The following is a 13,379-nucleotide window of genomic DNA, read 5'->3' as shown; positions in this document are numbered from 1 at the left end:
ACTATTCATTGGGAAAAAAGTCTTTCTAGTGTGTGGGGCATAAAAATGTATGCTCTGAAACTCTTTGCTTATAGGTTAAGAAGTTGTGTTGGAAACATAAATAGTTACCCAAATACTTTCACCCGTGAAAGTGTTCCAGCCAATGAAAGAAAAGGCAGTTGCTCATGCTCACATATGCACATGGAGGTGGAAGACTGTTTTAGAGTAAAAGTCTTGTTTTATGCAGCATTTTAGTTTAAATTCCCTATTTTTTCCACTTTAGTTATTATATACTGGAAAAGCCTGACATGAAAATGAAAAAAAGAAGGGAGATTCTTTGCATATTGTAGCATGAATGATTTAATTTATAGTTGATGTTCAGAGTCTGAGTTTTCACTGGGGAGGCACGAATGCTCTTGAAAAAATTTTGAGTTCAGCTTACACAAAAACTTTCAGTGTTAAGGCTACCTAAGGACCTGTATCCTTTATATCCTCTAAGTCCATACAGGAAAAGGAACAGAGGATTTCCTTCACACTTCCTACCCACAGCATTCCTTTTCCCCTTCGAAAGCCACATAATTCCTAAAGTAGAGGATAGCCCCTTACTGCCCTACCCTCCTAAAGTAACCTGATTGTATATTCTGGCCAAAATAACAGAGTGGATTTTGCTTAGTATGTGATAATACTGCTTGTAAACTGTAAAATACCTTGAAAGTGTAACACTTGTTTATTTTGCATCAAACTAAAACAGTCTATATTTTGTTTCAAAGCTTTTTATTCCAGTATGTCCCTCAGCTGTGATAACAGAGGTGAACCTTATTTCAGCAGGTTTAGAAAGCAAGGGACGTGAGATATTTCCACTAATTGAATCACCTTTGCTCGGCATGTTTAGAATTATCCTGCTGGACATATAGTTTAGATTTGCATTTCTGCACATACTGCTAAATAAGAACACCAATATTGTGCAGTTTGTGCTCAGTATTGTTTTTTCAGCTTGTTTGAAAAAGTGCACTAAAATAACAAATGTAAATAGAAGCAAAGATACAATTTGATAATATGTCATCTATAAGCTTCCCTTGCTTTAGTTGTATTCTTAACACATAACAGAACTGTGGTATGTCCTAGATATCCTGAAACTGGGAGCTTGGTTCATTCAGATACTTTTGAATACTTTGGTCATGGATCATATTTCCTAGGACTGCCACAATGAACAACAGCTCTTCACTTTCATAAAACTAGCATGTTTTCTTCTTTTGTAGAAGTCCCTTTTTGGCCCTACTTCTGATTTACTTTTTTCTAAGGAATAGGTATGATCTAAACTTTTACCCTATGAACAGTATTTTCCTCAACTAGCAGTCATTGAAATCAATGGAGTTACAAAATTTGCCACTGCTAAGAAAACAAAATAATTTAAGGTATTAAGCTTTGCTGATGTGGGGACAGAAGTAGATTTTTTTGATTGTAAGTGTCATTCATTTTATTTTTATTTTTAATTCTCATCAGGAGATTTCAAGAATTTGGTTTAACACTGCCTTGTTCCACTTTTTACTTGGTATAACTCAGCAGCATTCAGCACAGCTAGTTACTAAAGTAGAGCAGTAAAATTAGAAGGCAGTTGCATATCAAATGATACCAGCACAGAAGAATAGTGCCTTTGTGCTAAGAACTGACTTGTACATTCATTTTCCTGTAAATGCACAGACACTTTAATGTATATTTTAAAAGGCGCTTTTCCTGTTTTGGCACTGAAAGGAAAGGTACTCACCAAAGGCCCAGGAGGGCCATCCTGACCTGGAGCTCCAGGTAGACCTTGTTCTCCCTAGAAAAGGCATAAAGTCTGCTTTACCAGGGGATATAGAAGAAATGCAACATTTAAATAATATTATATACTCCACTTACTTACCACAGGGCCAGGAATGCCCCGGAGACCCTCTGGGCCAGGTTTTCCTGCAGGTCCCTGTGGACCAACTGGACCCGTTTTTCCAGGAGCCCCCTCTGCACCAGGTTCACCCTAGAAAGAACATAAGCAACAGGTCAGAGAGGAAGAGCTGACTAAGCTTGGCATTGTAGGGATATACAAGCTGCAAAGTGAGAGCAAAGTTTCCTCACTCCATTTTTTAAAAGATTCTAAACCAGTGTTCTGCACAGATGTGTTGGTTTTGGCTGGGACAGAGTTAATTTTCTTCATAGTAGCTACGAGGGAGATATGTTTTGGATTTGTGCTGATAATGCAGCAGTGTTGATAATGCAGAGACGTTGTAGTTGCTGCTGAGCAGTGCTTACACAGAGCCCAGGCCTTTTCTGCTTCTCACCCCACCCCACCAGTGAGTAGGCTGCGGGCACACAAGAAGCTGGGAGGGGGCACAGCCGGGATGGTTGGCGCCAACCGGCCAAAGGGATATTCCATACCGTATGATATCTTGCTCAGCATATAAAGCTTAGAAAAGAAGGAAGGAACGGGAGGAACATTTGGAGTGATGGTGTTTTGTCTTCACAAGTAAGTGTAAAGCATGATGGAGCCCTGCTTTCCTGGAGGTGGCTGAACAGCTGCCTGCCGATGGGAAGCAGTGAATGAATTCCTTGTTTTGCTTTGGTTGTGTGCATGGCTTTTGTTTTACTTATTAAACTATCTTTATCTCAACCCATGAGTTTTTTCACTTTTATTCTTCCAATTCTCTCCACCATTCCACCGGCGGCAGGGGGGATGTGAGTGAGCAGTCATGTGGTGCTTAGTTGCCGGCTTGGGTTAAACTGCAATAACAGGACAGTTTATTGAAAAAAGATTTGATAGCTTCATATGCTTGCTTTTCTGGGGGGTGAGCTAAGTTGGGCCTGCATTGGTTAGAGTCCACCATGTACTGCTACTAACTATGGGTCTTAATTTGTATTCTATGGTTTGTCTATTATTACTTTGATAAATTTCACACTCAGTGTATGATAAGCAATTTAATTCTCATTTATATATAGTTTACACTTCCATGCTCCTAAAAAAATCTTGAATGCATTACCTTTGCACCTTTTTCACCTTGCCTGCCTTCAGCGCCAGTTGCTCCAGGAGGTCCCTGTAAAACATGGAGACTGAGCTCATAATCTGTTTTCTAAAATATTGCCAGTGAAGAAATTCTGAAAGTGCAATTTCCACTGTATTAATAAGTAGTAAATTCTAACAAAAGAACATTGCATTTCTTTCTTAATTATCCTGTGAATACAGGATGAAAGTCCCAATCTGTCATGTCAGTTCTTCATTTTACAAAATTTTCTAGCGTTTTAGAATATCTAAAAGAATATACATCACCTAACACCTCTGATATGATGAAGTCAAAACCAAAGAAATAGCTTGGAAAAAATCAAAACAGGATATAAAAGTAAAAGGAAAAGAACAATACTAATTCATGTAAACAATAATAGTTTTAAACTTGCTTTGCATTGGTTTCTATCTATTCACTGTAGTTTATCCACTGATTCCAAAAGGGCCTGTCATTCTACAGTGGACAGAATGGCATATAGTTCTTTATTCTACAAGTCAGGGATGTGGTCAGTAAGCCCTTTGATTACGTTTGGACAGTCAAAAATTGATACGTGTCTTAATATTATGCAGTAAATATGAAAGGAAAAAATATCACATGGCTAGAGGTTGTAAGGAATGACATATGCATAGATGTGGTGCTCAGGGACATGGTTTAGTGATGGACTTGGCAGTCCGGAGTTACCAGTTGGACTTGATGGTCTCAAAGGTCTTTTCCAACCTAAATTATTCTATGATTCTATGAAATAAAGATACTGACTACAAATAGCTTTTAGTATCAGATTTCCTGCTGTTGCTCTACAAAAGCTCTGTTTGACTAAGAACATAGAACTCAGTAGTGCAGGAGGATGTAGAGATGGGGTAAGGTTCAGGTGAAGGTCACAGAACAGGAGTTGCAGTTGTCCGGCAGCACTGTGACTACCTATTGCTGATGTCCCCCATCTTTTCTTTTCTTAAGGTTTCAGTGAAAAATAAAACGAAATTTTCCTCCTCCAAAAATTATCAAGGGCTGATTTTCAGGTCAGGGAATTAATATTCATGGCTTCAATTATGAACAGAAGCAGTATCTAGAATCTAATGTACTCTTCTGAAAATGGTTCTCTTATATATACTTAGTTTAGAAAAGACGTACTCAAGATAATGGACCAACTGTTTTCCTACAAGGTTAAGTTTTAGCCTGGGAAATGTCTTTATTAAAAGTAGCTATTTCTTGTCAATCAATGAGCAGCTTAAAGCAAAAGCACGATCAATCACAAGGCGATTTGCTGAATCTATAAAAATTACCTCCTAAGACTCATCTGTTCATTAATGCTGCAAGTGGTTTATTATGCAGAAATTAAAACCAATGTTCTAAGGACCAGCAACAAGAAGAATTCCATCAGTTCCATTTATTTACTAATTTCTACTTCGTAACAGATAAAAACATGCATGCCCCTAAAAGTAAAGCACTAAACCACATTCTTAATTTTACAGGTATGAACTGTTCTTCCAGTCAAGCATCTATCTGTATGCTTTGTAAGCTCAGGGTTTTAGATGAGAGTTTGACCTAATACCACTTTTTTATACTAGAGCTGAATTTAGCCCAAACTTTTTATAGCCTGATATATTTCACCATCCACTCCTGGAAATTTATGTTAATTTTATAACTATTTATATACAAGTATATTATCATTCATTTACTTCTGAAATTAAGCTTTTTCCAGGGTTGAGCTAAACATCTGCAGCACTGTATGAACCTTTGGGCCAACAGAGATAGCTCAGGCTTTCCATCCAAGGTTATGCAAAATGAATTGAATTACCCACATTGGTATTCGGTCATTTGTTGTGGGTATCGACAGGTTGTTGTTTTTGGTATTTTTAAGAGCTGTAAGTGGTAAAGGACTTAGTTTTACCTCTTCAGAATACAGAGAAGCTAAAAAGCCCTGGGCAGTGTGGTCCAATTGCTGACTCCTTAAAACAGGAAGAATAATTTAAATCACTGCTGTTCCAATAATAATTTCTGATGCATATACCTCTTTGTGTACTCTGTAATTGGTTTGGTGGATCACAGTTTGCAGCGATAACAAGAAAAATAATTAGCAGATATATAAACAAATTCAGGAATATTTTAGAAACAGGACTTTTTTCTTACATTAATTGATTTACATGCCCATTGTTTTTACTGCTTCAGAATTCCTTGCACTCAAGTTCCCATATGGATTATAATCTACCCTATCTAAGAAACTGAAAAGGGTTGAGCGTGGTAGTTTGTATTTGAAAAATATGGTCTTTGCATAATCTAGAAATGCAGCTGTGACATGAATTAGCAGGGCTAAACCCACTGTGATCGCTACATTACAAATACAATGAATCATGATTGCCAGACAAAGGGGGTGCATTCATTATCAAACAGTGCCAATGCTGCACCAAGTGCAAAGCAGCTAAATGAACTGCTCTTTCTAACAGCCTGTGATTGCTGGCATGGCACAGATGGTGCTTCTACAGAGAAAGACTGCTAATTATTATTTATCTTACCTTCCTACACTTGAGTTGTTGGAGTGCCTGGTAAATTTTAACTGACAGAAAAGATCTCAATAACAATAATTTTAAATTAATGCATGGCTCCCCACCCTCACCACTCCAGCTATCATGGTGATTTTTATGATCATTACACTTTAAGTTTGGACATATTGCCTGATACATTTTATGTAGAACTGAGAAGACAAAAGAACTCATACAGAAAAAAAAATGCCCTCAATTTTTGCTACGTGAACCTATTGGGCATTTTTGTCTGCTCTTCCATACTTCATAATATCATTAAAATAACTTTATTCTGAAGATACAGTGGTGTCTCTGTTATAAAACTGAAAGTATCTGGTGTATTATAACTTTCGGACAGGCAGTGTTAGAAATATTTTTGGAAGAGCAATTGTTAGGTCTGAAAAGTAATATATTAGGATACAAATTTTGTGGATGCTCTAATGATCCATTTTTGTTTCATCCATAGATTTAACCTTTTATTTTGATTTAGACTTGAGCTAAGTGGTCATTAGCATGCTAGTCCATTTTACTTCTTCAGAGTAGGAATCTGGAATAGGCATATTGTTCTGACATGTACTTCCTAAAGTGGTATTGCTTAAAAGAAATTCACTATACTGCTTGTCTATGAGACCCTTGCTTAGCCTGCAAGGCTCTGGTTTTTACTATCAAAGCCTTTAGAGCACAACAGTCAAACAGGTTTGGTATTTGCTTGTCTCACCAACTAATACTCCTATTACTGTTATCCATCAATAACCAGGAAAAATAGTTTATTCTTGGCCTTCACTTGATAGTTGAATGTCACTATGTGTGTCTGTAGCTGGTCTCTTAGATACAATGGGAAAACTGCATTTATGTCCATGTCTTTCACTAGAATTTGCTTCCCAGGGAAAGCCAGAGGATCCTCTTTGTAACCAGCAATACTAAACACAGATTGTTTAAAACTCTGAAAACTCTGGCAATAAATGTAATTTCAGAAGACTGGGCAGTGAAACGGAGGCCAGGTCAGTTCCAAAATAGAGGGGAAGAGGGGAATGAAAATTAGTAACAGAATAAATAAAGTGACTGTACAGTTGAGGAGTTCCAGGGAGTAGATTAAAAGCATGAATCCTGAGCTCTGCCAGCCTGTTGTTTCAGAGACAGCAAAATAAAAAACATGGTGGAATGCGGCTTTCTAGTAGTATAGCCAAAGCTGCACCTCCATAGACAGTGGTATTACTGCTGAAATGGTACCTCCTTTTGGATGAAAGGACACTTGTTAGGGCTTTCTGTTGAAACTGATTCTACCATAGAACTGACAAAAACTAATGAAGAGCATTTTTTGTGTTTATTCTGCCAGCAAAGTATGAAGCTTTCAATACTTCACTGTTTCTCTCTGGTATACATACAGTACAGACTCCCTACAAGCTTGAAACATTCAGGTATTCAAGTAACAGAATCTGATTCTACAAAATGTTTTCTTCAGAATTCAGGAAAGGGATTGCTTGACAATATTTAGCCATACATTTTCCCTAAACTGTGTCAAACCACAAGTGACATGATATTTGTGTTTCTAAAGTGTTTTTTGTCTAGGTACAATCAGATTCAATAAATCCCATCTGTTAGGAATGAGCTACTGCCTTTCTATATAATAAAATAGGAAGTTCTAATCTGACATCAAACAAACATACTAATTGCTAATATTCAATCGAGCCATATTTCAGGTCTAGCGATAAGGTTGCTAATGCTACCATAATGATTTACAGCATTATAAGTGTTTTGCAAGTTGGTGAAGCGAATAGATTATTGTGTAAAATAGATAAAACTAATCAGGCATGTCAGTTCACTCAAGACTATTAAAAAGAGCAATTTAACGCATTTTGTTAAATAGCTCTCAGCTTACATTTTATGATGCCCCCCTCTCTTGTTTTTTTTAAGTGTAAAAACTACATCTAATTGATCTCTGAAGCAGACCTAAAGGTTGATGCATCTACTACAGTTCTGTAAGTGTAACATTATTTGCTGGTTTTGATTAGCTGTATTTGTAAAGCCAGTGAAGCTTCAAAGAGTTTAGAAATAATGAAACAGCTTCATAAGTTACAGAAATGTCTGAATGTTAATTTTGTATGCAGAGGGGATGACATAGGTTTACACAAAAGCTGCATTGAAATTATTTTATTTCAGAGGCTAAAGACACCAAAGCAGACACATTCTTCCTGTTCCCTGGTAGCAGCCATGTGCCTAGGGATGATATCTTGTATTACTCTCATAATAACTCACATCTATGAGCAGACACAAAATTCTTACCCTAGCAAACACTATATTAGCTTGGGTGAAAAGAAAAACTGCATTTATAGGTAAGGAATACATTCCTCTGTACCTATTTTTGTTCCCATGTTCCATGTAATGCATGTTAAAGGGTTTTTTTCTGCTGTTTCTATTTTTCATTCCTCCTATTACATTACTTAAACTTCAAACAGCATACAAGTAGCTGAAATTCTCTAGAACATAGCGCCTCAGAAAAAGACATGTACAAGAGAAAATGAGAAATTGCTTACTCTTTTCCCAGGTGGACCAGGTGGGCCAGCTTCACCTGAAGGACCTGGTGGACCCTGCAATGGAAAATTATAAACTGAATGGAAACAGAGAAGAAAGTTATAATCTTTATTAAATGCAACAAACTTCCATAATATGTTGGCCCCTTCCAACAGACAGACAGAAAGTACCAAAAATACACACATGGAAGTGTACCTGTTTATTCAACAAATCCTTTCTTAGGGTGGTCTTTTGAAATTCTTAACAGTTTTTGTTACTGCAGTCATTCTTTTTTTCTCTTCCTGTTTGCAACAAAACATTTCAGACCAGGAAGTGGCCACACAGAAGTAACATATGGTGTTAGCTTACTGCCTAACTCCATTAAGAAATTTCTTGCTTTCTCAGGTGCTGAAGTTGTTACTTCCACTAAATTTTTTCACTGACATCTGCGAGTTAGCTACCCCATGGGTGGCCTTCTCTTGAAAAATCTTTTTGCTCTGATAGTCATGTGTGGCTACTGACGGCTACTCCATCTTGATAAGCTGTGATACTCTTATTTATTTCAGGGTTCCTAATAGTTTGCTAAGCTTTTCTTCAGGAACTTTCTCTGAAAGTACTCATTGTTAAGACAGACATACAGTGATTAATTTCCTGAAGTTTGCAAGTAAACCTGAGTTTATAACTTACTTCCAACCATATGTTCAATGTGCTGGCATTTTTTATTTTGAGTCTGTACTGTATAGGATAATTTCCTGATAATCAGTACTTCCAGAGCTAGAAAGACACTTTCCAAAATGAAAACTACCTTTTCTTCAATAAAAAAAAATTAAATTTATGATATTGTAATATGGGAATCTACAGAAATATAAGAACTTTGATGCTTAATATGGGTATTGCTGAGCTACTTTTTAGCTTTCTTAAAGCAGAAACATCAAGATCTTGCTTCATTTCATCAGGTCAGCTAATGAAGATTATTTGGCTGCAGCTCTCCTTTTGTTATGCTCAGAGTTGCTCTAATTTTAGTGCTCCTCAGCAGCTCCAGGACAAATCCTTAACACATCATTTGTTTCTACTTCTAAAAGAAATTGAACTCTTGCTTCTGATTGTTACTATAATATGGGCAGTTCTATCTCTGCAAGGAAATTAATAGATATTTTTCGGTATAATAGAAAAAGCATCCATTTAGAAAATATTTTTAGGAGTATGAATGTATAGAAACTACTGATTCATCAAAAGATACTTTGTTAGTATAGAAAAGAACACGCAGCTGAAAAAAAATAACAGAAACAACTCACAGGTTGACCAGGATCACCATCTTCACCCTTCTCTCCACCAACACCATCTTGACCCTACATAATTCACAGGAAAATAAACAAGATACAAACTTCAGCTACATTAAGTAACATAGTTTCATATATAAAACTAACAGCACTTTCTACAGAGCATTTTCCTAAGGACGTTAGTTTTCAAGCTTCTTAAAGATTTCTAAACCTTTTTTAAGCCTTAAGAAATATACGAACAGAAAAGCAACAGATCTTACAGGCAAGACCTCATTCCCAGACAAAGAAGAGGCAGGGTTAACTAGAAATTAGTACAAACCAAGACTAGGACCTAAACCTGGTTTTTAAGTATACTTACAGCTGGACCGGGTTCCCCAGGGGGACCAGGATCTCCAGGAAAACCAACTGGCCCCTAGATAAATCAAGAAAATAACAAGGAACATGTAATCCTTTAACAAGCAGGTAGCAATGATCACAAATATTTTATGAAACATGTAATGAATTTAGTTCAAATGTAGAAAATTATATACAGTTCTGTACGTAGCACAACATCAGCAGTGCTTCACAGTGCTTTGTGTTAAAATTATTAAGCTCACTTACTGGGTTACCCTTGGGCCCATCATCACCTGGAGGTCCTTTAGCACCTGGTGGTCCAGCTGCTCCAGGTGGACCAGCCTCACCTTTTTCTCCCCTTTCACCTTTTGGACCCTGCGGAAAACATATGAACACAAAAATGTCATCTGGAAATTGAATGGCTAAAAAGAGATCCCAATAGCAAAACTGTCTTTCAGACCTCGACAATGTTACTCCTTAATAAATACTGGCATTTGAATGTGAATTTAGGACCTCAGACTCAGACTGAAAAACCTATAAATCTCAGGTCAAGTGCCAACAGTGCAAACCCAGTTTGCATCAAGGAACTGCTTCAGAGAGAAAAACTTGCATGTCAAAGTTAATACTTCTGGAAGAAAACAATAGATATTCTTTTAGGAAGGCTTCAGCTTTGTCCTGTAGGTGTTAGTACAAGATGTAGCTATAATTATACAGAAACAAATTGCATTTTAAAGGTATAAGTTCTTCACTAAAAACTTAAAGAAAACATATACAATTACACAAGAAATCTGATTAAATGCTTTCTAAATTAAACACACCATAATAAAGGTTAATAATAAGAGAAAACCAAAATACTCACAGATGTTCCAGATTCTCCTGGAGGCCCAGGGTTACCAGCTTCTCCAGGTTCACCCTGTAAATGCGTGAGATAAATCGATGAATCATTAGAGAACATAATTCTATGATTTTACTTCTGTTATTACATGTTCTTCTCATGCTTTTTCATGTGAACAGCTTACAAGAACCGTCTTTTATTGGGTCTACCTAAAGGGGATTGAGTTACATACAGTTTTGCAGAAATGGATTCTGAAATTTTAGAGAGAATATATCAAACTAAGGTTTTTGTGAGACAGGGATCTAACTTTCCCTTGGGCTTTGTAAGATCTTCCCCTTTATTAGCCCATATATTGCAAATTTCCTGTTTGTCATCTTGCTTTCTAGTCACAAAAAAAAAGCAAAGTCTATCAACTCTGTATGTTTTTTTCTTTAGAAAATACATTTTTCCTGGAAGCAAGTCTCTACAAGTAAGAGCATACTAATCGGAAATTAATGTAAATGGAGTGAAGATACTGTTTCTATAGGTACTTAGAATAAAAAATCATATAAGGAAAAACATAAGGATAAGATTATAGCATAACAGTAAAACTTTCACCACAGGCTACAAAGGTGTACGCTATGTATTTACTGGTGATGAAAATTGTTTAGTAAAGCAGATGGCTTTAAGGACAACAGCACACAGAAATCTGTGCAAGTCAAAGATTATACAAGAATAAATGAACATTTAAGTTAATTTAGTCTCTTTTTGAGCTAATACACAGCATTAGCTCAGTGACTGTCTTTGCAATTGTTAATTTTAAAGTTTAGTTATGACTGATTGTTTTCTAGCTCAGTGGTCTGATAAATAAACATTTATAAAAAACTACTCTGTTAGTAGAATATTTAGTTATTAGCATCACAGACACGCAAATTTGTGAAAGGATAACAGAATCTGCTTTATGATTGTCATGGAGTTCTGAGATATGAGTTCTGTATATTTTTATTCCAAAGGATTTCTCAATGTAACTGCTAATGGGATTTTTTTTCCCCAATATGTATTTCTTTCCAAACCAAATGAACCTTGTCAATAATGATACCTATAAACAAGAGTACTCCAGTGCTGAAAGTGCATTTCACCTAGTCCCCTCTGCTGAACTCAAACCACAGATTTGGAATAAATCTGTGTATCCATCATATCCTCTATGGCCTGCATGCCACTCTTTATTCTATGACAATTCAATCAATATTGAATGCATCTCTGTCATTTCCATGCAGACAGTATAAAAGTATAAACCATAAAATATGAATCTTAGACAAATTTGGTGTAGATACTGAACTTTTTGTTCATACAAGTTAATGGTAGTACAATGACCTCACTGGGACCAGAATTTGCCCCAATATAAATATTACATTAGATGAATGGAAGGATTTAAGTATCCAACTGGATTGTAGAATAGGATAATTAACAGATAACCACAATTTTAGAAGCAATATTAGAATGTCCTTGAGAAAGGGCACTTTTAAAGGGTGAATTTGCCTTTAGAAAATGTGGTATGTTTTATTAGACATACTTAAATTTGCATCAATCTTAAACATTAATGATACCTTTTAGTACTTAATAGTCATTTGCTTCAGTGATACAGTATTTGTTATTTAAAAAAAAATAATCATCTAGAGGATACATCAGATCAATAAGCATTAAGTATGTTTCCTAGGAAAATTCATAACCATAATTTCCTTACCCTCTGCATGAACTTTACTGAACTGCAGCATCATTAGTTTTGGTTTGGGTTTTTTTTGTCCATGCCTAGTATCAATCAAATTAGATTTACGTAGCAACAGAGAATGAGGTCTGGAATTAGCAAGAAATTGATTTATTCAAGTTAGTAGATATTTTATATCTAACAGAGTCCACAACATAGACCCTTTCAACAAGTGTCCCCATTTCAGGACAAACTAAACGAGTGACATCTGAGCACTAATTGTGCCAAGTCTTTCCTGACAAGCACTTGTGCCAGTATAATCCCCTTCTAAGCTTCTCAGAGAACGAGTTCTTTTTCTGCCTCTCTGCCAAATGATACTGTAATTTATGATGACTCACATTTGATTTGTAATCCGCTCTTTACCCATGCCATTGAAAAACACATCTCCAACATATTGACCTATACTGAGGACAATGGGGGAACACTGCGCTCCTGGGATCTCAGGGGTCCCTGCTATGCACGCATGCTGAAACTGGCAGATCCAGACAACCTATATGAGCTCTGTGCATAGTAACTCCCCAATAAGCAGCAGTGTGGAAGGCAACAAAATTGGAAGGGCTAGAAAATGTCAAGATGTTCCCCTTAAAGGGCATCTGTGAAAGATGAGACCAGTTAAAGTTTCATTTCACATTAATACTTCTAAATCATTGCTCTATTAAAAAATGTTACTCTTCCCTGTATGCAGTCCTTGTTTTTTCTGACACTGGTTTTTATATTCCAAATATTAGGTACTATGAAAGGTTGTATTTGTTTTAGTCAGCTGTTAAGGGAGTTAAACAATGTCTTGATAGAGAAGATTGTAGCTGATATATATTTACACAGTGCATATTTATAGCTACTAAAAACTGTGCAATCTGTAAGTTTTTGTTTGCCCTTGTCTTTCTTTGCATTTTTGGTAATGATGGTATTAATTCAGAATCTGGTACACCTTCTCCATGGGAAATATCTCATGTTCTTTTGGGAAATAGATTTTATGATATAATAGTAGATATATTCCACCTCTAGAATTTTTCCCCTCTTTTTTTATCAGGTCAGATCTTTCAAAATTTAGCATGTCTTTCTAAGGCAAAGCATTCCTCTGACAATTTCAAGAGCAAAAAGAGACATTCTAACCTGCAAAGTCATGTCATTCCACCGACACATTTTATTCTG

General features: G+C 36.3%; 1 protein-coding gene across 4 annotated transcripts in view; it reads right to left on the bottom strand.

Moving 5' to 3' along the window:
- COL11A1 (collagen type XI alpha 1 chain) overlaps positions 1–13,379 on the bottom strand; it is a 160,305-nt gene that overhangs the window by 13,855 nt on the left and 133,071 nt on the right. For all 4 annotated transcript variants that reach the window (XM_014287417.3, XM_027798171.2, XM_027798170.2 and 1 more), the window contains 8 exons: positions 10,508–10,561; positions 9,916–10,023; positions 9,674–9,727; positions 9,331–9,384; positions 8,059–8,112; positions 2,988–3,041; positions 1,883–1,990; positions 1,745–1,798 (listed from right to left, as the gene is read on the bottom strand). In XM_014287417.3, coding sequence (XP_014142892.2) covers positions 1,745–1,798; positions 1,883–1,990; positions 2,988–3,041; positions 8,059–8,112; positions 9,331–9,384; positions 9,674–9,727; positions 9,916–10,023; positions 10,508–10,561 — 540 coding nt within the window. The remainder of the gene's footprint in view (positions 1–1,744; positions 1,799–1,882; positions 1,991–2,987; positions 3,042–8,058; positions 8,113–9,330; positions 9,385–9,673; positions 9,728–9,915; positions 10,024–10,507; positions 10,562–13,379) is intronic.

Source organism: Falco cherrug, chromosome 12, assembly GCF_023634085.1.
Source record: "Falco cherrug isolate bFalChe1 chromosome 12, bFalChe1.pri, whole genome shotgun sequence".
Taxonomy (NCBI): Eukaryota; Metazoa; Chordata; class Aves; order Falconiformes; family Falconidae; genus Falco; species Falco cherrug.
The sequence above is the reverse complement of the archived record's forward strand: the minus strand, read 5'-3'. Positions and strand labels throughout refer to the sequence as shown.